This window comes from Ovis aries, chromosome 4 (genome assembly GCF_016772045.2).
Source record: "Ovis aries strain OAR_USU_Benz2616 breed Rambouillet chromosome 4, ARS-UI_Ramb_v3.0, whole genome shotgun sequence".
Classification (NCBI taxonomy): domain Eukaryota; kingdom Metazoa; phylum Chordata; class Mammalia; order Artiodactyla; family Bovidae; genus Ovis; species Ovis aries.
The window spans coordinates 105,722,078-105,749,811 of NC_056057.1; the positions used below are offsets into that span (position 1 = coordinate 105,722,078).

Sequence of the window (27,734 nt, forward strand, 5' to 3'; positions counted from 1 at the left end):
GATAATGTACAAGTTGGATTCAAGAATGCTGGGAGAAATACCAATAACCCCAGATATGCAGGTGACACCACCCTTATAGCAGGAACTGAAGAGGAACTAAAGAGCCTCTTGATGAAAGTGAAAGAGGAGAGTGAAAAAGCTGGCTTAAAACTCAACATTAAAAAAACAAAGATCATGGCATCCAGTCCCATCACTTCATGGCAAATAGATTGCGAAACTATGGAAACAGTGAGAGACTTTTATTTTCTTGGGCTCCAAAACCGCTGCAGATGGTGACTGCAGCCATGAAATTAAAAGACACTTGCTTCTTGGAAGAAAAGCCAAGACCAACCTAGACAGCATATTAAAAAGCAGAGACATTACTTTGTCAACAAAGGTCCGTCTAGTCAAAGCTATGGTTTTTCCAGTAGTCATGTATGGATGTGAGAGTTGGACCATAAAGAAAGCTGAATGCCAAAGAATTGATGCTTTTGAGCTGTGGTGTTGGAGAAGACTCTTGAGAGTCCCTTGAACTGCAAGGAGATCAAACTAGTCAATCCTAAAGGAAATCAATCCTGCATATTCATTGGAAGGACTTATGTTGAAGCTGAAGCTTCAATACTTTGGCCATCTGATGTGAAGAGCCAACTCATTAGAAAAGACACTGATGTGGGGAAAGATTGAAGGAAGAAGGAGAAGGGGACGACAGAGGACAAGATGGTTGGATGGCATCACTGACTCAATGGACCTGAGTTTGAGCATGCTCTGGGAGTTGGTGATGGATAGGGAAGCCTGACCTGCTGCAGACCACAGGGTCACAAAGAATTGCATATGACTGAGCGACTGAACAACAATGACAATGAAAATTTGATGATTAGATGAAAAGTCCTCTGTGCAATGCCTGGCACCAAGTATGCAGTCAACAAATGGGGGAGCCTGATGCTCATAACTGTCCTCTGACCTGCCTACCCTTCCAGTTATTTGAGTTGATTACAGAGGTTCTGGCTTTCCTTGCAGGACTCTCTTTGTCCTGGTCTAGTATCTTGCTTTTGGACCACAGTTGCTAATTTCTCTCTGGCTGTTCGTTCTCCCTCATTTAGTGGATGTTTCGAGTCCCATCATCTTGCTTGTTTATTGTGTCCCTGTGATTCTTTTTCTTGGTGCTCTTACTTGGCCCAGGTAAGAGCACCATGTCCGTTAGGTTCCTCAGCAACCTGCTTTCTAACTGTGGCAAAATCATTTCTAGTCTTGTACCACACCTATGCCTCTTGATGGCATGTGCTTGTCAGACTGAAACATAAAGATCCAGTGGAGGGAGGAGATGAGTGTGGTTCACAATGAGCAGAGAACCCTGGAAAAACCATAACTCTTTTTTTTTTTTTTAAATTCTCCTGTAAAGAGTCTTCACTGTCATAAAATGTATAGCAAACATATACTGCTCAAAACACTGAGAAACAGAATTATCTCTAAAGAGAATACTCTTAATTTTGGATGTCGATGACTGTTTGATTGATTTTGCACTTTTTGAATGAATTTGTTCATTTTGGAACCTAGGGAAGCCTACCTGCAAGAGGAATTAATCTTGTTGCAGATAATACTTCAGTGTAAATATTTGAACTTTCATTTTTGAGTGCGTATCCAGGGATACCCTTAAAGTAGATTCTTTGTGAGCACTTTACACTTCCAGGGTGCTCTGGTTGCTGCACGGGGTACCACTGAGATCAACTGCAGTGGGGCTAAATGGCCAAAGACACTCTGGGTAGAGGATTCTTTCTGCTAGGATGATTTTTATTACCTTCTAGGAGGGGGCTCTTCCCTGTGGGCTTAGCTGCTTGTGCAAATGAAATGGTAAACGTGAAAAGGCTTTTTGTAAAAGAACAGGTTTCTACATCTGTGTGATCGACTACAGGCTGCAGCCATGTGAACACCCTGTAATGCAATATCCTAGGCAGTACTTTCAAGTCTTTTTTTCTTTTCTTAATTTTTATTTATTTAAAATATATGTATGTATTTGTTTTTTACTGTGCTGGGTTTTCACTGCGGCCAGCAGGGGCTACTCTGGTTGTGGCATGCAGGCTTCTCACTGCAGTGATTTCTCTTGTTGTGGTGCACAAACTTAGTTGCCCTGTGGCATGTCCTGCATTGGCAGGGAGAGTCTTAACCATCAGACCACCAGGGAGGTCCCTACCTTCATGTCTTGCACAGGCATTAGTTGGCCAGTGATTCCTTTTCCTAAATGGAGTGCTTGGTAGCAAGCCCAGCATCTGTAGAAGGCGGTGGAGGAATGGAGAGTCCTATACCCCAGGTTCTCCGTGGTAAGACAAGCCCCTGCCAACAAGCTGGAGTCTGGGTTTGCCTGGATAAGCCCTGGCCATGCTGTAGTAAGCCAGGTTGGGTATCTGGCACCCTCCAGAGATGATACAAATTCCTCTCTTTTATGAGGTGGTTTCTCTTTGTGTTAGTCTTGGGTTGCCATAACAAAGCACTATAGACTGCTTGAGTTAAACAACAGACATTTATTTCCTCACAGTTCTGGAGCCCAGGAAGTCTCAGATCAAAGGGCTGGGCAGTTAGGCTCCCGGTGAGTTCTCTCTGCCCGGCTTGTGGATGACTGTCTTCTCTCTGTGTCCTCAAATGGCCTTTTCTCTGTGATCAAAGGAAGAGAGAGAGAGTGAGATAGGGCTTCCTCCTTTTCCAGTCTGTTTGGGTTAGGGCCCCAACCTTATGGCTTTATTTAAACCTAGTTACTTCCTAAAGAACTTATCTCAAGATACAGTCACATTGAGGGTTATAAGTTCCTTTGAGTTGCTATGGAAACTCTGCCCAAACAAAATGCCATTAGCTTGGGAGGCTTAACCAACAGAGCTTCAATGTCTCACCATTCTGGAGGTTGGAGGTCTAAGATCAGAGTGCCAGCAGGGTTGGGTTCAGGTGAGGGCTTTCTTCCTGGCTTGTAGATGGCTGCCTTCTCTGTGTCTTCACACAGCCAGAAAGAGAGGAAGCAAGCTATCTAGAGTCTAATCCCAACATGGGGGCCACACCCTTATGACCTCCCAAGGCCTCATCTCTGAATATTACCACATTGTGGGTTAGGACTTCGACATATGAATTTTCTGGGGATACAAACATTCAGTCCAAAGCTGATAAAGTAGCAAATGATCAAGGACTTGCAGAATCTGGACTCTGAGATGTCAGGTCAGAGAGGAGAATAGGACACTGTCTTAGTCAGGAGGTAAATGCCTGGATACTATCAGGATATTGCATTGACCAGATGACATCAGAGTGTGCTTGTATTGGTCAAAGGCTGCCTGAGAGAAGTGTGTCTACTTGTCCCATTTCCAGATCTTGTGGAATTTTTGTCCCCAGGAGGTCTAATCTCACACAAGTCAAGTGTGCCATGATTTGTGGTGAATGATTAGATCAGGTTTCCTATTCTTTTTATTTATAAAAAAAGAAAATCCCAGGCCTTCTGGGGAGGAAGTACAGGGTCTGAGAAGTAGGTATCACACTGTTTAAAATATTGTGACTTTCTAAAATACTCACTTCTGAAAGAGAAATTATCACACAAAAATATCTATTCTCACTAGTAGATTTTTACAGATGAACTTTAGAATTATTTTCCAATAAATATCTAGGTTCCAATAAAATCTCTTGAGATTTTGATTGGAATTATGTTAAATCTATGAATGATTTCATATAGCATGGACATTTTAACAGTATTGAGCTGTTTCATTCAGGAACATGGTAGGTTTCTACATCTTTTTTGGGTCATTCATGTCTAGCAGTAAAATTGTTTTCTTCATATAAAGCCTTCACTTTCTTTGTAAATGTTATACTTAAGAATGTTATCTTAAAAAACTTTTTTTTTTTCTTTTTGTTTTGGCTATTTCTCATGGCATGTAGGATCTTAGTTCCCTGACAAGGGATTGAATCCATGTCCCCTGTAGTGGAAGTTCAAAGTCCTAACTACTGGACTTCCAGGGAATTTCTAGGGTGTTTTTTGTTTGTTTGTTGTTGTTACTATGCATGGGATAGTTGTCCAGTATTTGTTCTAACAATTGCTTTTATAGTGTATTGATTCCTATGTATTTTTCTTATATTAGGCCACCTTATTGAACTCTCTTATTAGTATTAACCATTTTAAAGTTTTTTCTTTTGAGCTTTCAGTCATACTTTCCACATATAATAGTTTTACACTCTTCTTTCTGATCGTTGTAAGTCTTATTTCTGTTGCCTGCCCTGTTCTTGATGTTCCACACCCCTGCCCCCTCTCCCACCATTAAACAGTGATGGTAGAGAGTGCATATTTTTCTTGGTCTTGATTTTATGGAAATATCCACCTTGTGCCAGTCCATCATAGCCTGTTTCCCCTCATATTTGTTCCTTGACTTCCTTGCTCAGTTCTGTTGCAGGGGGCCGACAGTTGTGTGTTGCATGTCCCAATGCTCCCGTGTCACCTGGTGTCCATCTGGGTTCAGCCAACAGGAGGCCCTGGGAAGGACTGATGAACAGAAGGTAGGGAGAAGGGCAGAGCATCTATCCCCTGTTTTCTTCCACAGGTAATAACTGCAGCTGCTGCTGCCTCAGTTTCATGGTTCTGGCTCTGCTGGACAGCTGTCTTCACAGTCCTGCTTCTGTTGGAAAATCGGGTCCTTAAGCTCAGGAAATATCTTTCCTTTTATGTTCCTCCAGCTAGGCTGCCCTGTGTCCCCAGCAAGAGAGACACTGCCCCATAGATCCCTTGTTTTATTTTTTTTGTGGTACTTGGGCTTTTCTAATCATGGTGCATGGGCTTAGTTGCCCCCTGGCATATGGGATCTTAGTTCCCTGACCAAGGATTGAGCCTGCACCCCCTCCATTAGAAGGCTGATCCTTAACCGCTGGACCACCAGGGAAGTCCCTCGACCCCTTGTTTTAGAGGGCCCACATATCACACACACACACAATAACGGTTGAAGACCTCATGGTTGCTTCTATGTGTTGGGATCCAGTATCAGTACTGGCACAGGATGGCTTGCAACCTTAAACATCTATTTTTCTGGTTAACACAGAACAGGCTCCAAGGAGATGCTTTCCTATACCTTTTGCTCTGCGTCCTCAGTGCGAAAGACCTGCATCTGAGTGCCGTTCAGTTGTGTGGGTTGAGTTGCTGGTGACAGATATTGTTGGTGATAGATACTGCTTTGAGTTGTTGAGAGGATCTGAGGGTGGAGGCACTTTGATAAAAGAAAAGATGAAATGATTAACTTGTCAAAGTCTTCCTCCCAGGTAGATTTTTGAATAAGGAAGTATCATTTCCCAGCAGTGATGAGCATCCATTTTCTTGCTTACCTTTGTGTTCCAATTCGTGGTTCAGACTTATATATGAATTAGGGCAGTGTTTTGAACAGCAGCACACAGTAACTGAAGAACGTCTTACAATATTATGCTCTTGCAGTTCATATTGCTGTTTTTAAAGTTTCTTTGTTTTTATTTATCTCGAATGTGCTGGCTCTTCCTTGCTGTGCACAGCCTTTCTCTAGTTGCAGCAAGAAGCGGGCACGCTCTAGTTGCAGTGCACAGGCTTCTCGTGGTGGTGGGCTCACTTGCTGCAGATCACGGGCTCTCGGGAGTGTGCGTGGGCTTCAGTAGTTGCGGCGTGAGGGCTCAGCAGTTGTTGTCCACGGGCTTAGTTGTTCTGGGGCATGTGGGCTCTTCCAGGAGTAGGGATTGAACCTATGTCTGCTGCATTGGCAGACAGATTCTTAACCTGCTGGTCATATTGCTCTTAAGCTACAAGTATATTTCTCTAGATCCAACCTGCATTTTGGCCTAAAATCCAGAAGCATTCTTGATAACTTGTGTGGAATATGATTTGAATTTGCTTCTAGTGATGTGGCCTCAACTGAGCCAATAGCCATGAAGTTCTTTAGGGAAACTCAGAGATTATTTATGATATGTCTTAGATCTATCTGTAGATGAAATACATTTAAATTTGACTTTATAGCCACTTAAGACACGTAATGGAGATGTCAATTAAACGTTGTTAAAGCCATTAAATTTAATTTAGAAAGGATATAAGATATACTAGGAGAGCTAAATGAAATAATAGAAGATTTAAATACAGAACAAAGTATAGTCTTTGGTGGATAATGAAATTAATTTTGGATTTGTGCTATCCACAGTTTTTTGATATGAACTATTGCTTGCTATTTATAATATAAACAAAAGCATATCTAAGTTTGGAAATTTCTCAGAAGGATTAAAAATATTAAAAAATTGTAAAGAAAATGGAAATAAACTACTTATAACCAAAAGTGATATTCTAATAAAAGGAAATTAGAACAAAGAAATGCAAATGTTTTTATGACTTTAAAGAAAATTTACATACTTTTAATCCCAAACTAATGTTTGTAGTAACTATTTCCAATCATTACTGATCAAGTTATGGTCTTGTAAAGAGATATGAATCAATTAAGCAATGTGCTGTGATTTTTGGTTTTCTTCATTCTGGCATTTGAAAGAAGGACTTAATAAATATTGTGTGGATCTAGGAGTTACTTTAAGAGCTAGTAAAAATCATGCTGTATGTGATAATGATTTATATGGTAGATGTAATATAGCATTTTTTGCATTAACAATAATTTGTCACATGTGATTGTTACAATTCTTGACCATACCATATAAAATTCCAAATGTAAGCATTGATTTAAGAATTTTATTGACACTTTCAATAGATGTGCTAGTGCCTCAGTAAAGTTTCTCCAAATTAAAATTATTAAAAAAAAACTAGGAAATACACTGAATCGAAAGCAGTTATCAAAAACATTTGGCATTACCATCAATAGTATATAATGTTATGTGAAAATCCTGATTATAACAATAGTGATTTTTCTGAAACAAAAATCAAGAAGAATAAGTCTTATGATACACATATTACAAATCAATTATTAACATCTTTATTTTATTACTTATCTACACATTGTTTGGCCCATCAATGCATGTATAATAGTAATTAATTTGGTTGTATTTGATATTTTGCCATAAAAAAAACTTTTTTCATACAAAAATCATGACTTTATGCATATTTGAAAATTTTATTGTCATAAATATATTTGTCAGGTAGAAGGATAGAACATATTTAGTTACCAGTCTTTGTAACCTGCCAGGCTCCACTGTCCATGGAATTTTCCAGGCAAGAATACTGTAGTGGGTTGCCATTTCCCATTTCAGGAGATCTTCCCAGCCCAGGAATGAAACCCACGTTTCTTGTGTCTCCTGCATTGGCAGGTGGGTTCTTTACCACTAGGCCACCTGGGAAGCCCCAGCATTTAGACATATGGTATGTGGGCCTCCATTTGTATGCTTGCCCTGAGCTCTTTGTTAGGGGTGAGCCTCTTTGTTGAGGGTGGTAGTGACACTCCGCTATCAACTTCCTGTTGCCTGCTTGGCTTCTTGGTTCTTCCATTACCCTTTCATTTTGCACAGATAAGCAACCACATGGATATTTTCTTAAATGTCACTTTCTTTTTTACATGAAAGGTAAAGTTATGGGTTGAAGAGTGTCCCCCTGGAATGAGTATTGAATCCTTATCCTCATGCCCTCAAAATATGGCCTTTTTTAGAAACAGTGTCATTGCAGATGTAATTAGTTAAGATGAGGTTATGCTGGAGCAGGGTAACCCTTTAATCCAATATGACTAGTGTCCTTATAAGAAGAGGGAAACTTGGAGACAGAGGAAAGGATGATGTGAGAGACGATGGTCACATGCTGACACAGGCAGAGACTGGGGTGAGAAAGCTTCTATAAGCTGAGAAATGTCAAGGATTTCCAGCAGACACTGCGGTTGGAAGAAGCCAGGAAGGATTCTCCGCTACAGGTTTCAGAGGGATCCTGGTCCCATTAAGACCTTGGTTTTGAACTTCTAGCCTCTAGAACTGTGTGACAATGAATCTCTGATGTTTTCAGACACCTAGTTTGTGATACTTCTCATAGAAACACTAGGAAACTAATACAGGTAGTACATTAAAGATACTCTTTGCCTGTTGTACAAGTGCTCTGCAGGCTAAGTACCTAGAAGCACATCCTCTGGGTCATAACAAACCTGTATTTTTCATCTTAACAGGTACTCCAGATTGCCCTCCAGTGTGGCAGTGTCAGTTTATGTTCCTGCCAGCTGTGCGTGAGAGCACGTTTCCTTTGCCCTGGCCAACACTTGACATTAACAGCCATGTAATTTTTTCCCCATCTGATAGGTAAAAAGCAGTATTTAAAAAAAAATTGTATTCCCTGATTACTAGTGAGATTGAGTTTTTTCCCATTTGTTAATTTTTCACTTGAATTTCTTCTTCTGTAAATTGTCTTTTTATAAGCTCTGCCTGATTTCCTGTTGTGATACCAATCATGAATATTTCTTTACACAGGAGATGATCTTATTCATTTAAAACCGTTTCTAGTATAGGAAGAGCTTTTAAATATCAAGAATGTTTATTAGGTTTAATTGGCCGTCTTTTCAGCTTCTAGTGAGATGAACAAATGATATTTATTTGACCTGTTGATATGAGGCACCTGTAACTGTAAGAACCTTAAAAAGCAGACCAGTTAAATATTTTATGGGGCAAGAGGAATGCCAATGTGGGGCTTTTCAAAACATGTTTAGAGAGCTGCCTAGTTAGAACAGAGAGTGTTTCTAAGGGAATATGATGGTCAACTCTAGAAAACAGGCTGAAGCCTTTGTGGGGTGGAGTCCAGAGTTTGAGCTTTACTGCAGAGGTGAGATGAAATCACTGCAGTGTTTGGAGTAAAGGACTGAAGAATTTAAGAAGACGAATATGTTGCTGTGGTGGAGGAAGAAGAAAAATCAAAGCAAAGAGAGGACTTAGATACTCAGGGAGGAGTAAACTAAAAAAATAACCTAATAAGGAAGAAAAGACCAAAGGTAGGTCAGTACACCAGTGTAACTCTGCTGAGTGATTTAGGAAGAAGGTCTTTATAGGAAAAGAAGTGTACCTATTCAAGCATGTCACAGACTTGGGGGACTTTGTCAGGAGGGCTAAAGTAGAAGATAACTTTTGGGTTTCAGACGATGTCCAAGTTGCACAAAGTTATTTAGGAAAATGGAAATAAGAATATGTAGAGGGCCTTTTCTCTGGGCACTGATGTAATACTGATGGAGGGCTAAGAGAAAGCACACCTCATCAACTTTTATTTCCAATTGACAATGTCAAAGAGAGTGATTTTCAGACTGAAGGTGGAGTGTAGGGCAGAACAAATATGATAACTGAAGATAGTTCACAGAGGGTGAGAAATTATAGACGAGCATCTATCTGCTCTGTGTAAAGTGTACCCAAGGAAACTGAGAGAACTTTTAATGATATCTTTATATTTTAACTTTAATGATATCTCTGAATCTCTGATGTTGACCTTTGAGAAAGCCTGAAAAATGTGAACTTAGAAGGCTATGGTTTTTCCAGTGGTCATGTATGGATATGAGAGTTGGACTATAAGGAAAGCTGAGTGCTAAAGAATTGATGCTGTTGAACTGTGGTGTTGGAGAAGACTCTTGAGAGTCCCTTGGACTGCGAGGAGATCCAACCAGTCCAACCTAAAGGAAATCAGTCCTGAATATTCATTGGAAGGACTGATGTTGAAGGTGAAACTCCAATACTTTGGCCACCTGATTCGAAGAGCTGACTCATTTGAAAAGACCCTGATGCTGGGAAAGACTGAAGGCAAGAGAAGAAGGGGACGACAGAGGATGAGATAGTTGGATGGCATCACTGACTCAATGGACATGAGTTTGAGTAAGCTCCAGGAGTTGGTGATGCACAGGGAGGCCTGGCGTGCTGCAGTCCATGGGGTCGCAAAGAGTCAGACACGACTGAGCCACTGAACTGAACTGAAAAGTAGATGTGTATGTGCTTGTGTGCATGTGCGCAAATGGAATTCCAAATTTCAGAAACAGATTTCACAGACTGCAAATCCATAGTGATCTTAATGTCCGGGCAAGATCCTAGGACAGCATTCCAAAGGGGATGGCATGTGAACTCCCAGAAGAGGAGGTGAGGATCATTAGAACTCTACATGGGTCATGTAAAAAACTGGCTGATCACGTTTTCTTCTTCATCGGTTGCCATGACTGTTAGATCAAGGATCACTGTTGGTTGCAAGAAGCACAAACAATGAGGAGGTATCAGAAACCCAGTAGGAGCAAGCACAAGAAGGAAATGAACAAAGAATGTTTAGCCTGGAAAGAAGAAAGTATAGTGAGAACGTGATGGCTGACGTTAAATATGAGAAGAATCATTCTATGGAGGAGGGGTCAGGTATCTGTGGACTTCTCCAAGGCCAGTGGGTAGGATTCCAGGGACCTAGGATGAGACTCAGTATAAGGAAGACCTGTTTAACCACGCATACCATCCAGCAGTGGAACACAGTGCTTTGCAAGCCAGTGATTTCCCCATCACTGCAAGTATGCTAGCAGAAGCTGGTCAGTCACTTTTTGGGAAATGTTCTAGAAGAGATTCATGTGTTATTGTGTGGATAACTCTAAGCTTAGTCGTGTCTGACTCTTTGTGACCCCATGGACTGTAGCCCACCAGGCTCCTCTATGCACGGGATTTTCCAGATAAGAACACTGGAATGGGTAGCCATTCATTCCCTTCTTCAGGAGATCTTCCTAACCCAGAGATTGAATCTGGGTCTCCTGCATTGCAGGCAGATTCTTTACTGTCTCAACCGCCAGGGAAGCCGAGTGGAAATGAAAGTCGCTCAGTCGTGTCTGACTCTGCGACCGCAAGGACTATACAGTCCGTGGAATTCTCCAATCCTTTCTCCAGGGGATCCTCCCAACCCAGGGATCAAACCCAGGTCTTCCACATTGCGGGCAGATTCTTTACCAGCTGAGCCACAAGGGAAGCCCAAGAATACCGGAGTGGGTAGCCTATCCCTTCTTCAGCGGATCTTCCCGACCCAGGAATTGCACCAGGGTCTCCAGCATTGTAGGTGGATTCTTTATCAACTGAGCTATCAGGGAAGCCCCAAAGCCTTTCCAATTTTGAGCTTCTGTGATCCTAGGCCAGTGTAGGTGCAAATGAGAAGGATTAGGCTGGAAATAATAGAGACCGTGAAGCTGTACATAATGGGGCAGAAGGAGCTTGAAGAAGACAGTGGGAAGACATGTAGATCAGTTACTTAAGGAGAGAAAATCATACAGTCATATAGTCTAGAGGAAGAATCACTGTCTTTTTTAACTGCAAAGACCAGGATCATCCTCAAATGGTTTAGAGCTGTCCAAAGGCATTGCACTTTAAAAGAGGCCTCAAATCAGTACCTTTTATAGGGTTTCTGGGATGTGATGAAGGACAGACGTTTCAAAATACAATGATAAAGGTGGTCAGAAAAGATGACGACAGTGCCTCATCACAGTCCCATTGAGGACCACTGGGAAGGGCATGGCATGTCACTGGAAGCAGGCCTAAGGCACAGGCCAGGAGAAAAAGCTGAAAAGCAAGAGTAAGAGAGGAGGGGAATAATGGCAGAGGGAGGGAGGATAGGACACAGGAAACAGGTGCATTTACTACAAAAAGCAGCTGCCTGGGCTTGCAGAGGCCCCAGGGGCTCCTCTTTCAGCAGGGGCTCCTCTTTCAGCTGGGCCTCAGAGGCAGGAGAGAGGGTAGCAGACTCAATAGAGACTGAGGCTCTGATGCTGGCGTGCCCCAACTTCCTGAGTGACCTTGTGGATGTCATTTCACCTTGCTGCCTCCTCCCTATTGTCAAGGGCAGGTATACAGCTCACCTAAAAGTACTCTGGGCTTTACCAGAGAAAATAGGTCCAGACATTTAAGACATTGTCTGCCTGGGTAGGAAGTGTCTACACTTGTTTCCTTTTTTTCACGGTTGAGAGAGGGAGAACAGGTAAGTGGAGGGTGGAGAGAAAGGTGAGAAGACATTGTGGCCAAAGTCAGCCTAGCTCCCCATCATCGTCCCAGGGAGCGCGGAGCCGGGATGTGGCCGGAGCGGGCTGGGGGCGGGGGCATGCTGCAGCGCGCAGAGAGCCGGACACCCAAGGACCTAAGCGGACACCCAAGGACCTAAGCGGACATCCTCAGGCTCTGCGGGCGCTTCACCAAGTCCCATTGCAGCATCAGGGACCAAAAGAGAGGCACGCCCCTCCCCCACTAGATGGCACTGAAACGCCTCGTTCGAGATATTCAGAATGCAGGAAGCTAGGAAAAAAGACAAAAAGAATATGGTGGAGGTGCGCTCATTTTGGCTCGCCGGCCCAGTTGTGCAAAGCAGGGTGCCAGACCCTCTCTGATTCCCCAGGGCAGCCCTTCAGTCGGCAGTCCGGGCCTTCGGCTTTGGAATGAGAGTGAAAATGAGGGGTGAGCCTTAGAGCGGAGAACCCAAGGTTTCGACCCGGGAGGGAGGCACCCAGCCCTGCGGCGGCATCTCACGTGAGCCGGGCGGTGTGTGTTGGGAGGATGAAGCTGGCTCGCTTGGGGCCTGTTCGCTTAAGGTCTGGGGTCTCTCCTCGCCACCTCCCAGAGTCCTCGGAGAGCCTAAATCCAGCCACCACCCGGATAAGGACAAACCCCGAACCGAGGTGTCATTTAACCCCACTTCACCACCTCAAAGCGTGAGCCTCCCAGGCGTTTCCAAAATCTATTAAGCACCCTCAGGCCCCCGCCCCCGGAAAATTCTGTCTCTCTCGTCTAGAAAGCATCACTCAATTTTCTTTTCCTGCTGAGGAGGGAGGTGGAGGTGGGTGTATGTTGGAGTGTCTGGCGCTGGCGTGGGGCTGGACCGGGGATGGTGCCGACAAACCCGCGGACGCGCTCGGCCCCGGGTGGAAACGCCTGTAGCCGGTTAGGGCAGCGCCTGCGGCTTTCTGGGGGAGAACAAAGATCAAATACAATCCAGGACATAGGCGACCGAATCCGGGGACGCAGGGGAACTTCCTCAGTCCCTCTGAAGGCCCACTCCGCAATAAGCAGTCTTTTCTTTCAAGAACTCTGGTCTATTTAAGCGAATTTTGCACTACTGAAAAGAGATAAACGGAGATGGAGGCAACATCCTTACATTTATACTAACGCCCGTAAACATGCTACATATCACATATATGTATATGTGCATAAATATGGATGTGGTTGTGCACATACCTAGCCAGACACCATTGACTTGCCTGGTCACAGAATAAGCCTTAGACATCCTGTGCCTGGGAAATGGTGCACTTTATCTTTAAGGATGCTAGAAAAATAAGAGATGAGGCTCACGTTGCACGGATGACATCACTAGCTTTTGGCTGTGCGCTCCGTGTTCTCGTCTGTGGGTTTCAGCCAAGGCTGCAGCGCCCGGCTCCCGAGCAAGAGAGCAAAGCCGCGGCTTCCTCCAGCGCCCCGCAGCCGGGCGATGCGATTTCCCGAGCCTCCCCGGCGCAGCCCGGGCTCTGGCTCCCTGGCACCGGCCGAGACCGCGAGGTCCCGGAGCCGCCGCGGCTAGAGGAGGAGGCAGGGACGGGGAGCTGAGAGTCCCAGCCTCCCTCCCCCACCCTCGCCCCATTCACCTCGGCGACCACCGCTCCTGGAGCCGGATCGTGGAACGCCGAGGCCGGACGCGACTCTCTGCGTGCTGCCGAGTGAGCCGGCATCTCAACCCCTGGGTGGGCTGCGAAGAAAATGGTGCAGTCTGAGAGCGGCTGACCCCAGCTGGACCGAGCAGACGGAGTGCTGGAGTGCCGGGGTTCAGGTGGCGGGAGAAGGGGGCGGATTGCGTCGAAGGGCCGGAGCCGTTGTTTTCCTGGGTACCTGCAGCACCCGGGCAGCACGTTCCCGGGGCTACACGGGAGCCCGATGAAGTGAGGCGGAGGCGTCGCGGGAGAGGCGGGTTTGAAGGTGGCCGGGTGGACACTTCGGGAAGAAGACGGCAGTGGTGGGGGCGGCATGACGCCCTGGGGGCTGGCTGCTGGGCGGGCCGGGCGCGGCGATCGCGCGACCTGTCCATGGTGTTGAAGGCGCCGTGCGTCGAGCCCCGCGCGCCCCGCTCTGTGCGCCCTGCCGGGTGCACCCTCCTCGGCGCAGCCAGCCTCTCGCTCCCGCGGGCTGCCGCCCAGTCGCCGCAAAGCCCCGACCAAGGCTCATCCGGTAACGCCGTCTGGGTGACCGCACCGTCGGCCCGAGGGGCCGCCTGAATGGCGAAGCAAGAGGCAGACGACCCGGGAGCTCGCGGGGAAAGGTCGGGCGAGACCGTGCACCGACTGGGAGCCCGCCTCTGAACGCTCCGCGCTGGCCAGAAGGAGCAAAGGACCAGCTGGTGACCAGAGGACACAGAATTTTAAAAAATTTTTTGGGTAAAAGACCCGATCCGGAGAAGACTTCTTCTCTTGTAGACCAGAAAGGGTAGAGGCGCTGAGAGGGAGACCCAGGCGGGACTCAGGGCAGCCTACCCTGGCATCTGGAGGTTTCCTGAGCTGGCCGGCCGCATCGAGGGTGATTCAATTTATCTCGTCGCCTAGCATCTCCTCCTGATAGACCCCTCCCCCAAGAAAGCCAAGCGAGTGGGTCCCGCCACTCTGCACAAAGAAAGCCCAGGAGTCCCACCGCAACAGAGAGCACTTGGTGTTTAGTTTCCGGCCCGAGGGCAGCGTCGCCCGAAACCCGGCTGAGTGCTGCGGGCGCGGCGGGTTCCGAGAAGCAGCTTCTTGCGGGGCAGGGAGGGGGCGGGAGGCGGCCTGGCCCGGCGCGGCGTCGCCAGAGGCTGCGCCTGCTCGGGAGGACGCCCAGGGGATCGCCGGAGCCTCTCCCGATCAGAACTTTTTACGCTGCCCGCCCCCATCCCCTGCAGTCCCTGGGCTGCTCACCAGCAGGCAGGGGCCGAGGGGCGCCGCTGCGGAGTCCCCTTGCCGTCCCCTCCTCGGCTCGGCCGCCCGCAGCTTTGTTCCGGGCGCGCTGAGGGAAGGAGAGGCTGCGGCGGATCATGCCCAAGGTGTAGCCGCGAAGCGGAGGCATGGCTGCCGGAAGGTTACTGCTCTACACGGGCCTCTCGCTAGCGCTCTGCGCCCTCGGCATGCTGGCCGTGGCCATATGCTCAGACCACTGGTACGAGACGGACGCCAGGAAGCACAGGGACAGGTGCAAGGCCTTCAACACTCGCCGGATCGACCCCGGCTTCATTTACAACAACAACAACAACTTGCCACTCCGGGCCAGCCGCTCGCGCCTGGACCGCTGGGAGGGCAAGCTCCTCCGGGCCCGCAATCGCCGGCAACTCTTCGCCATGAGCCCCGCCGACGAGTGCAGCCGGCAGTACAACTCCACCAACATGGGCCTCTGGAGGAAGTGCCACCGACAAGGCTTCGACCCCGAGATCGCGGCCCTGATTCGGAAAGGTAAGCGCTTGGAGGCGAGGCGTGGCGCGGCGCTGCGGAGAGCCGCGCGCCTCTAGGCCCGGCTGCCCTCTCCTGCCTTCGCTCGGCCGCAGCCTCTAAGATCTCTTGGTATCAGGAGGTCAGGTTGTCCAGGCTCGGCTGAGCCTTGAAGTGGCCACATCTTGCCTCCCAACAGCTCGTAATGAGGCTTACCTCTCCCTCCTCAGCCTTTGGTCTTGCGTGTGCCTGATGGGATTCCGACAGAATCTCACAGTCCAGGGGTTTTACCCAGGAAGATACTTCAGTGGTCTCTGAAAAGGAAGGGAATCTGTAATCTTGTGCGGTTAACAGAGGAAAGAAACCCTTTAAGAGGGTTATGTCGGGGTAGACAGACTCCTAGTTTTAATCTTTGTTTTACGTGTTGCACTGATTCATCAAAGGCAACTGGGGAAACATCTCACAGAGAAGGCCTTATTCATGCCAGAAATGTTGAAGTGCTATATACTCTGCTCGGCATAACGCAGGCACTAGTCATAGAAACATCAATAAATCACAGCCCCGGCCCTATTTCAGCCCAAAGCCTGTTGACCTGTAGCAGCACACCATAGTTCTTGATTTGTCTTTTTGAGTGGTTGACAAAAATGTCTCCTGCACACTGAATATTAGCAGGATCTAATAAGCACACGAAAGTAGTCCCCCCCCCCCCCCAACACCAGAGTGAGTACTTAAGAGGAAAAAAAAATACTATTTTCAGAAGATTTGTAGAAAACATATCCAGAGTATATGAATGCAGAAAACAAACTGTATTTGCTAATGATGAAAATTTACTTGATACTTTAATATGATCACAAAAATTTTTTAAATTCTGCTCATCTGATGCGTTTGTAGATCTTGCATGATTTATACTTTGGGGAGCATCCTACTCCATTAGCCCACTGAAATATTGTTTGGATGTATATTAATATTGCTTTGAAGAAGGGACTATGCATGCTGGAATATGCATTAATGATAGCTGCACCCTGGAAGTTGTGGTGCAATTTCATGAGTTCCTCCCACCCCCTTCACTTTCTTCATCTGTTAAATGGTAATACCAAGGTGAAAACAATGTTGTTGTCTGAAAAGTCTTTGTGGCTACCATATGAGGTAGTTTTTCCTAATGTCAATAATTACAGTGCAGGGTTGCTGCTATTTTAAAATCTTGTGTGTGAAAACATGTTCTTTGATTTGTTAAAATGTTGAAGTGGATCAGAAAAAACAACTATTAATTTGAAAAAAAAAGTCAGTTGTTTAAGAAAGACAAACAGTGGGTATAGTTTGAGTGGCCACTCAGATTTAGGGGGGTAGGTTCAGAAAGAGAATCCATCTTAGTATTTGTCTGCATCTTCTGTAGAATGACTAGGGATTTTAGATGATTTTGTTAAGAATGTGTTACTATTACAAGCATCACATCTGCTTCATGGTTAGATTCTTAGTAAAGTATGGTGACCCGCTTGGAGCTCTACAACTTTGTCAAACTCTATAGGATATTAGAGATTTGCAGAAGAGAGCATCTTGAGTTCAGGAAAGAAGAGGAAGCAAAATCGATTTTGACAATGGTTGACTTTGTAACAGTTTTCAAATTCTCAGATTCAGGAAAATGTTACTTTATGTGCCATTTTCTGCTTTCATTAAAATTGGAATGATAGGAAGTTAGCTGAAATGTGAGGAAGGATTCATGCTAATAACGATAACCACTGGTAGGACTTGCTGAAGGACATTCTTGAATTTTCTTTCTTGAACAGCTTGTGGAACAAGACTGGTATCCTTCTGCCTGATATTGGTTAACCCCAGTGAGAAAAGGGGGGCTGGAATTCATGACTTCTGGTAGTTCCATTGAGAGCTTTGACTCCCTGTTGCTCTGCTTGGCAATCGGACTAGAAAGGTTGACTTGGTCTGTGCACCAGAGGGATTGGTTACCATAGCGACATGTTCTTCCGGTGAAGCTGGAAACACAGCGACAGGGAAACGAATAGGGGAAGAATGTACAACATTTTGACTTTGTATGGACAGGTTTTTGAATTGAAGCAACAGAAAATGGACAGGGCACAGCAGGGGGATTGAATACACTGATACCTCGAGTTGGCAGGGCATTGTATTTCACTTGAACTAATGGAAACACTGTTTCCCATCACCCAAAATACAGCAGTCACTGTCAGCTGCAAGCACCTGCTTACCATGGCCATTTCTATCCATTTGACATTCTTGTTAGGTTTTACTGAGATAGATAGCATACCATACTTACAAATCTTGAAAAACTTAAGGTCACTATCTTCATTTTTAATCTCAAAACATAATCTTTGAAAGCCAGATCTGCTTTTTCTCAGCAGTGATGGACATACTGTGGAAATAAGTGTGTCTTATGTTAGGAGAATTCACAAGCAGTTCTAATAGCGTGCAGAATGATCTTCCTAGATGGGCAGATTTTATCAGGAAGTTAAAAAACAAAAAAATAAATTGATATCTTTTGTTTAAATTTAAGACATCTTAGAGAAAGATATTTACCTCATGGTGTTTATTAGCAGTCTTAGACCTTTGGTTTTTTGGGAAGCATCTTAGATTAAAATTCTGGAGATATGTGTTGGGCAGGGGGAAGGGAAGTCAGGAAAAAGACTATGAAAAATATGTCAATATTATGTGAACGTTAGAGATTTATCCTAGAGTCCTAAAGAACTCAATCATTTATTAAGTCAATGTTCATTACATTAGAAATGTTTGTGCATTTAACAATAATACTACATAATTTAAAAGGAAAAAAAATCAAATCTATATCTGATTTGAAGACAAAGTCCTTTGGATTCATATGCTTTCTGAAATCCGTTTCTTGCCCTGCTGACATGACTGTGCCCACAGGAAGACGTTTCTGATCGCTGTGTATTTATTTGTTTGTCTTATTGAACCTTAAGTTCTTGGAGGGCAGGAAAGATAATCATTTGTAAAATACATCCACCCGATGAATGGTACTTGGGAAATAACTCATACAGATTAGGTTCCCAGAAAAGTATCCATCAAAAGCTTATTCTAATTGCTGGAACACTGTGTGGGAATCCAAATAAAGGATTAGTCAGAAAATTGTGATAGGAAAAAAGAACCAGTGTGACTTTCAGGGCAGTTTAATATTGCAACAGAGGCTTCATAATTTAACAAGGGAGATTTCTTGAGTAAAAGCTTTGCTAAGGAGTAAGAGCAACACAATGCAGTTTTGGATAACACATGTCAATGAATAGACACATATCACCCGCAATTGTTATTTTTCATGTTAGACAAGATTTTAATTTTTTCCTTCTTGAGGGTAGGATTTGAGTAGAGGATGTAGCAAAGATCACTTACCCTTGAATTCCCATCTGTGTCTACAATCAGGTCCTCTTGTCTTCTTTCTTTTCAATTTCATCTGTGTCTTCCTGGTAAGTCACTGTGAGCACTGGGGACAGATAAATGGTAGGATCAGTTTCTGAAATCCTAGAGACTTCCAGACTGTTAGAAGGAGCAAACACAGGTAGGAGTTTGTTCCAGAGAAGATTCAGATTCTTTGGTTAGTACTGAAATGTTATGTTGATACGCCTTGAAATCAGTAGACCTTCAGCTGACATGCTAAGAACTTCCTTATTCTTTGAAAATAGGCTTTATAGGAGAACTTGACCTAAGTAATTATGGAGTGGTAGTCAGTGTTCTGAAGTTTGTGTTAATAAAACCTTGTACATATTCACAGATTAATAATGGACTCAGCAAGTATTTATTGCACAGGTATTAGCAAATATCACTGGAACAAAGAGAGACTGGTCCTTAGAATTCCCATCATTCTGTTAGTATCACATAGAGTAAGTGACGAGTCTGGGATAACGAGAATGACAGAAACAGATGCAGAGAAACCCAGAGAAGGTGACGCTTCATTGTGTTGGCAGTGGGATGAGGTCAGGTGGGAGGGAGTTGGGGAGAGTTGCCCTGAGGAAATGAAATCTGAACAAGATCTTCAGGAAGTTTGGAGGTGGATGGGGAGGAAGGGCATTTCAGGCAAAGAGGCCAGCACAGGCACAGCCTTGGGGTGCGAGCGACCCTGCCGTTGGGCCTTGTGAGTGTTGATTTATGGGGCGAGGGAGAGGAGCAGACCAGGAGCTGGAGAGCAGGTGAGGACCACATTCAGGAGCTTGTGAGCTGAGATCCCCTGCAGCAGTGCTGCCCATGGGGTGGCCACCAGCCACATGTGTCTGTTTAAACTGAAAATAATCATACTTAAATAAATTTAAAAATCACTTCCTTGGTCGCATTACAGATGCTCAACAGCCATATGTGGCTAATGGCCATCATTTCAGATAGTAATACTATTTCAGTTCAGTTCGATTCAGTTGCTCAGTTGTGTCCGACTTTGCGACCCCATGGACTGCAGCACGCCAGGCCTCCCTTGTCCATCATCAACTCCTGGAGTTTACTCAGACTCATGTCCATTGAGTCGGTGTTGCCATCCAACCATCTCAGCCTCTGTCATCCCCTTCTCCTCCTGCCTTCAATCTTTCCCAGCATCAGGGTCTTTTCAAATGAGTCAGCTCTTTGCATCAGGTGGCCAAAAAGTATTGGAGTTTCAGCTTCAACATCAGTCCTTCCAATGAATATTCAGGACTGATTTCCTTTAGGATGGACTGGTTGGATCTCCTTGCAGTCCAAGGGACTCTCAGGAGTCTTCTCCAACACCATAGTTCAAAAACATCACTTCTTCGGCGCTCAGCTGAAGTAATAGTATTACTATTTATTAGTAGTATTGCTATTTATTAATAGTATTACTATTTGACTAATAGTGATTAAACTTGATGACCAGGTACTCTTCTAAGAGTTTTACGTTTATTAGCTAACTTATTCTTCATGATACTGTGCTGAGGTGGGTATTTTTATTATTTATCTCTATTCTACAGCTGAGGAAACTGACACACAAAGCTCCATTAACTTGTCACATTCTCATGATAAGAAAATGAAGGTGTCAGGCTTTGAATTCTGGCTCTGGGTTTGAAGACTTACCCACTCCACTCTACTGTTGCCATAGAGTCTATTGGGGCGGGGGTGGGTGGAAAAGAGACTGGGGTATTGATTCCTCAAATTAAAAAAAAAATAGGGTTATTTTGCTGTTTACCTGAAACTAACGTGACTTTGTAAATCAACCATTCTTCAATAAAAATAAACTTGCTCTTTCAAAGAGACAAAAAAACAGGAAGTAATTTAGAGTTCATAAAGGTGAGACCTGCTGGAAGTCTTCAGCTTAGCACTGAGAGGAAGGTCATTGCAAAGCAAAACATTTCATCTTGCCTTGAGACCCGTCAACAGAATTTCATCCACCTTTTGTGCTGTAATTTTTGAGTATTTCTTTCTCTTTTTTTTCACTGTGGTAGATGCTGAGATTATAGAAATGAATGACATACACATTCATTCCACAAATATTTATTGAGAGTCTAGAGGCTGGGCATTGTGGAGAAGCTTATATTCCATGGTAGGGTGGGCAGTGGAGAGAGATAATAAATAAATACAGATGAAATGAAAATAACACCTAATGAGCTAATCAGTGTATAATATAACATGCAGTAGTGAATGATATGAAATGTCTTTGTCCTTGATAAGCACAAAGGGGAAGATGAAACAATAAGCCCAAAGAATAAATAGTTCTATTAGTTTTGGTTTCATAATATCTGGAGGCTTTACCTGCTCACAGGCATATACATACAAAACCCATGATGTCTGTATAAGGCGTGCATCTCCATGCATGTATGTTACATGTGTGCTGGGGGAGAACAAAGTCATCATGTGGTTCTTGTCCTCAAGGAGCTTACACTCCAGCTCACGGTTTCCCAAGTTCGTTGTCATGTGTGAGCGGATCAGGCTCTTTTGCAGGAGGTCGCGTCTGTTTCAACTGGATCAGGAGTCATCTGGTCAGGGAACTCAGGGGTGAGCTCATCTTATTGAGCCAATGAAGTCAAGAGCCTTCTTTCTGTTGCAGAGGTCAGTTTATTTATTCTTTTACTGTAGGGTTGGTAAGGATCAATTAGAGGATCGATTCTATATTCCACTTTGGATTGTCAGTTAAAAATATTTTCTCCCTCTTTGCTATTAGTAGGTAATCCTAGGCCTTTAGGCAGAATCCTAAACACACTCTGGATTAGACTCTTCACACACACACCCACCCCCACCCCCACACACACCCACCCCACACACATGTATATGTCTAGACATTGGATAGTAGAGTCACAGTGTTCATTCAGATGCAGATACTTTTATAACTCCTTACCCCCAGAAATACACACAGAGAGAAGGCTGTGCATGAGTTGGTGGATGAGCAGACACCGCATTTATTCTAACGTCTTGATTGGACGTCTGCTGTATTTGAGACAATGCTTCAGTCTGTCTGTCTGTCAGTTCAGTCGCTCAGTTGTGTCCAACTCTCTGAGACCCTGTGGACTGCAGCACGCCAGGCTTCCCTGTCCATCACCAACTCTGGGAGCTTGCTCAAACTCCTGTCAGTCGAGTCTGTGATGCCATCCAACCACCTCATCCTCTGTCGTCCCCTTCTCCTACCACCCTCAATCTATCCCAGCATCAGGATCTTTTCTAATGAGTCACTTCTTCACATCAGGTGGTCAAAGTATTGGAGCTTCAGCATCAGTCCTTCCAATGAATATTCAGGACTGATTTCTTTTAGGTTAGGATTGACTGGTTGGATCTCCTTGTAGTCCAAGGGACTCTCAAGAGTTTTCTCCAACACCACAGTTCAAAAGCATCAATTCTTTGGCATTCAGCTTTCTTTATAGTTCAACTCTCATATCCATACATGACTACTGGAAAAACCTTACCTTTGACTGTATGGATCTTTGTCAGCAAAGTAATGTCTCTGCTTTTTTAATATGATATCTAGGTTGGTCATAACTTTTCTTCCAAGGAGTAAGCGTCTTTTAATTTCATGGCTGCAGTCACTATCTGTGGTGATTTTGGAGCCCAAGAAAATAAAGTCTGACCCTGTTTCCACTGCTTCCCCATCTATTTGCCAGGAAGTGATGGGACAGGATGCCATGATCTTCACATACATTCTTTTAAAGGACTTTGTTTCCTCATGTATGAAAGAGTGGGTTTGGATTGTATGAATGTCAAACCCTTTCACATTTGATGAGAAAGTTAAATGTAGGTGACAGAGGGTAAATAATGGGCAAATGGTTGAGAGAAGGTAAAAGAGAGGTAAAAGAAAGCAGGGTGAGGCAGGGGGAAGAAAGAGCAAATTGAGAGAGATGGAGATGTTGCAGAAAGGATCATGGCTGGGTGCTAGCGTGTAAAAGGAAGAGGTGGAAAACGAAGCAGCTAATTTTGTTCCAATGTAGGACTGTGTAATAAAAACTGACCATCTCTCTTTCTGATGATTTAAAATGCCATGTTGCAGGTTGAGGTTAAAAAATCTAAAACCTTGATGGAGAAAGGTCGTGTTGGTTGCATGACAATATGGATGTACTTAATGTACTAAAAGTACAGAACTGTATTCTTTTTTATTATTGATTTTTATTGAAGTATAGTTACTTTACAATGTTGGATCAGTTTCTGCTGTACAGCAAAGTGGATCAGCTATATCTACACACATATCCCCTCTTTTTTGGATTTCCTTCCCGTTTAGGTTACCACAGAGCACTGAGTAGAGTTTCTTGTGCTGTACAGTAGGTTTTCATTAGTTCTCTGTTTTATAGATAGTACCAGTAGTGTATACATGTCAATCCCAATCCCCCAATTCACCCCACTCTTCATTTCCCCCTTGGTGTCCATAGTTTGCAGAACTGTATTCTTAAAAGTGGTTAATATGATCAATTTTACGTTACATATCAGTTCAGTCACTCAGTCGTGTCTGACTCTTTGGGACACCGTGGTCTGCAGCTTGCTGGGCTTCCCTGTCCATCACTAACTCTGTTTTACCACAATTAAAATAACGCAATTAATTAAAAGAATGAAGAAACTTAATAGAGAAAGGAACTGGATTCCTGGTGTGTAGAATACTTCATAACCGAGGATCTTCATTTATTCCACGCATTTTTTGAGTGCCCACTATGTGCCAGGCACTAACTCAGGTACGTTTTGGACATAGAAGTTAATGAAACAGACAAAATATCTGCCCTCATAGGCCTTCCATTGAAACACCTTCAAGGATTGTATCTTTTTTCTAAATAAAACTTTTCAAGAATACCAGTATATAAAACAAGTGAAAATAATGAATATGTTCCTTGGGTCATTTAAAAACCATTGTACGGTAAAGAACACTTCTCTGTGTTTATTCTAAAAATGCCTTTTGAGTTCCAGCTATTTCAGGCGCATTACTTGGGGCTGGAGGATCCTGAGTGAGATAGGCATTAATAGCTCCTGTCCTCAAAGAGAAAAAAGGCAGTATACAGAAGACTGACAAATAAAACCCCCAAATTTAGTTCTTTTTTAAAAAATATTTTAATTTTATTGCAGCCTAGTTGATTTACAGTGTTGTGTTAGTTTTAAGCGTACAGCAGAGTGATTCAGTTACACTTATTATTGTTGTTTAGTCACTAAGGTGTCCGACTCTTTATGACTCTGTGGACCGTAGCCCCCAGGCTCCTCTATCCCTGGGATTTTTCAGTTAAGAATATTGGAGTGGGTTGCCATTTCCTCCTCCAGGGGATCTTCCAGACCCAGGGATGGTACCTGTATTTCCTGCATTGGCAGGCAGATTCTTTATCATTGAGCCACCAGGGAAGTCCCACATATAAATATGTATCCATCTAGTTAAGGCTGTGGTTTTCCCAGTGGTCATGTATGGATGTGAGAGTTGGACTATAAAGAAAGCTGAGCGCCAAAGAATTGTTGCTTTTGAACTGTGGTGTTGGAGAAGACTCTTGAGAGCCCCTTGGTCTGCAAGGTGATCCAACCAGTCCATCCTAAAGGAGATCAGTCCTGGGTGTTCATTGGAAGGACTGATGCTGAAGCTGAAACTCCAATACTTTGGCCACCTCATGCAAAGAGCTGACTCATTTGAAAAGACCCTGATGCTGGGAAAGATCGAGGCCAGGAGGAGAAGGGGACGACAGAGGATGAGATGGTTGGATGGCATCACCAACTCAATGGATATGAGTTTGGGTAAACTCCGGGAGTTGGTGATGGACAGGGAGGCCTGGAGTGCTGTGGTCCATGGGGTCCCAAAGAGTCGGACATGACTGAGCGACTGAACTGAATTGAACTGATATATGTGTGTACACATATATTTATTCTTTCTTAGACTCTTTTCCTCTCATCTTTTCTCATATAGGTTATTACAGTGTATTGGATAGAGTTCCCTGTTCTATACAGCACATCGCTCATCTATCTTATGTGTAACGGTGTGCCTGTGTTCATCTCAAGCTCCTGATTTATCCCCCTCCTCCATGTTTTCTCTTTGGTAACCATACGTTTGTTTTTGCTGTCTGTAAGTCTGCTTCTGTTTTGTAAATAAGTTCATTTGTAACTATTTGAAAAAAAGTTGGATTCCACATATGAGTAACATTATATGATACTGGTCTTTGACTTCTCTTTGTATGATAATCTCTAGGTCCAGCTGTGTTGCTGCAAATGGCAGTATTTCATTTTTTATGACTGAATAATATTCTGTAATATATACGTACCATGGCTTTTTTATCCATTCCTCTGTCATTGGACATTTAAGTTGCTTCCATGTCTTGGCTATTGTAAATAGTGCTGCAGTGGACAATGGGGTACATGTATCATTTCAGATTATGGTTTTGTACAGATATGTGCCCAGGAGTGGGATTACTGGATCATATGGTAACTCTATTTTCAGTTTGTAAAGGGACCTTCATGCTGTTTTACATGCCAATTTACATGCTACCAACAGTGTAGGAGGATTCCCTTTTCTCCACACCCTCTCCAGCATTTGTTTGTAGACTTTTTTTTGATGAGGGCTGTTCTGACCAGTGTGAGGTGGTAACATCATTGTAGTTTTGATTTGCATTTCTCTGATAATTAGTGATGTTCATAAGCATCTTTTCATGTGCTTTTTGGCCGTCTGTGTGTCTTCTTTGGAGAAATGTCTGTTTAGATTTTCTTCCCATTTTTGGATTGGGTGTTTGTTCTTTTGATATAGAGCTGGATGGGCTGTTTGTATGTTTTGGAGATCCAGGTTTGGTTCTTTGAGAGATTTATGTGCTGAGGTCCTGAGTGATTCTTGAGTTCTGGAGCAGTTAGGGGAAGTTTTGCCAAAAAGTGGACAGCTGGTCCTAAGATGTACTTAGGTTATCTGTGGGTTGATAAAATGAAGTCTGAGCCTCAGTTAAAAGTGATTAATTAATAGTGACAAGGTAATACTTGTTGAGTCTGCGTTCCACCCACATTTGTCCCCCAGACACCTAGTCCTTCTCCCCAAAAGCAGCTATTGCTCTCAGATTTTAAGAAATCATATCAGAGATACTCTGTTCAGCAATATTTAAAAATACCAACAAGTATAAATATGTCAGGCAACACACAGGTGATTTAAGGATGAAAAAAGTTTATTTTTTGTAAATCTGTATACATAGAGATGATGCTTAAAGGCCCATTCTAGGAGTCACTAGGAATCTTCTACAGGTGATGTTTATTCTGAGCAGAGGTTGCTGTTGGCATTCAGAGAAGTTTGACAGATTTGCTGCTTTTATGGGGGCCTGCAGAATCTGAATTATTTCAATTGATTTTTTTGGCATCCAAGTATTTTGCCAAGAAAAGGCAATTTACTTTATATTAGGTCATCTTCATAAATTTATATCATTTCCTGCGTTTGAAAATGCCCTGCTGTTCTATATTCTGAAGCTCTCTCTGTTGGACACTTTATTTGCTTTAGAGCAATCTCTCATTCAGATTTGCCCTCCATTTCTCTTCATCTTTGTAATAGCAGTTCTATTTAGGCAGACACAACTCTTATTCCCCAAGGCTCTGGAGTGTTTTGTAGACCTGGATGGGGTAGGCTTGTCTTTACCTTAAAGAAGCTCCGGGCTCCTGCGCTGCTGTATGCTACTCAATGCAGCATTAGACGCTACCTTGTGAGGCTGGGGACACACCTGCCCTGTCTCCTGACACTTCTGCCCCAGGCTGTGCACACTCATGAGTCCATGGAACACATCCAGGAGTCACCACGGCAGCACTGTCTTATCATAATAAAATAACTAAGTAAACAAAAAGGAAAAACTTCTGTTCATTGTTAACAGGGACATGGATAATAGGTATGGTTTGTTCATATGATGGAAAATACCACTGCATATTTAAAAGACATCTACTAGACCTACGTGTTTCCAAGTGGGGAAAGATAAAATTGGAGTGAAAGGATCAGGGTGCAGAATGAAATGATGCCATTTATATGAAACTCAAAAACAGATCGGATAACATGAGATATGGTTATTTGTTTTTATAAAAATATGTATGTGACCGAAAAACCCAAAATGAAGGATGATGTTTATCTTCCTCAGGACAAGGAAGGAAATGGAATTGGGATGGAGCTTTCAAATCATCTGTGATATTAATATTTTATTTCTTAAAACAACAACAACAAACAGATCTGAGGCAAATGGGACACACGTATGCATGCACACTGAAGCTATTTGAAAGATTGTTGCTGTTCTGATCAAAAAAAGTTCACATTTTATTCAGACTCTACTGTTCAGTGTTCAGGAGGCAGGGTCTTTAAAGAAAATTCTTGGAAAACTTTGAGTCAGTCTGTGACTGACTTTTGTAAGTAGTAACAAAGAGGAGAATCAGGTAACCCTTAACCAACGGTGTGCACTGAGAGTTGCTCCTGGGGATAGGAAGGATAAAGTCATGTTTTCCCCCCTTCTGATGTGGTGTAAGAAGAGGAAGCCAAGGCTTTAAAATGGCTTATTTCTGAGATAGAGACGAATGTGCACATCACTCCTTGCTTTGCGGGTTTCCTGCAGCTTGTGGAGAAAAACCCAGCGCTCTAAGGCCAGAAAGTTAAAGCAAAGCCCTCCCTCCAATGGACTTAATCAGACACTGAAGATTAGTAGTCAAGGCACGGAGACAGAGAGCACAGCCCACCAGAGAGTGAGCACGAGCCCCTGGGAAGGCCTGCTGACCCCACAGGAGGACCTCAGATGAGCTAGGAAAGGAAAAGCTGAGAACTGGTAGGAAGGAGTCAGAATTATATTCTTAGAATTGTGTGGGTGACTTCAGCCAGGAGCAGTGGTATGTTCCCATGCCATACGAGCTCCAGCTGGAACGGGACAGGCCCATCAGAATTGCAGCAGGGGTCCCATTTTCACCTGATAATGCTTTTCAAGCACCAGAGCTGGACCTGAAGTTACTAGGGGGTGGGGTGGGGGTGGGGCGGTCATGAAAGTCCCAGGGGATTTCAGGGGCGTT

At 44.0% G+C, this 27,734-nt stretch overlaps 1 protein-coding gene across 2 annotated transcripts in view; it reads left to right on the forward strand.

Moving 5' to 3' along the window:
- The first annotated feature begins 13,288 nt into the window (after positions 1-13,288).
- TMEM178B (transmembrane protein 178B) overlaps positions 13,289-27,734 on the forward strand; it is a 410,618-nt gene continuing 396,172 nt past the window's right edge. For both annotated transcript variants that reach the window (XR_006059714.2, XM_042248929.2), the window contains exon 1: positions 13,289-15,347. Coding sequence is in view for 1 of the 2 variants with exons in the window: in XM_042248929.2 (XP_042104863.1) it covers positions 14,966-15,347 (382 nt within the window). In the remaining variant the exon portion in view is untranslated. The remainder of the gene's footprint in view (positions 15,348-27,734) is intronic.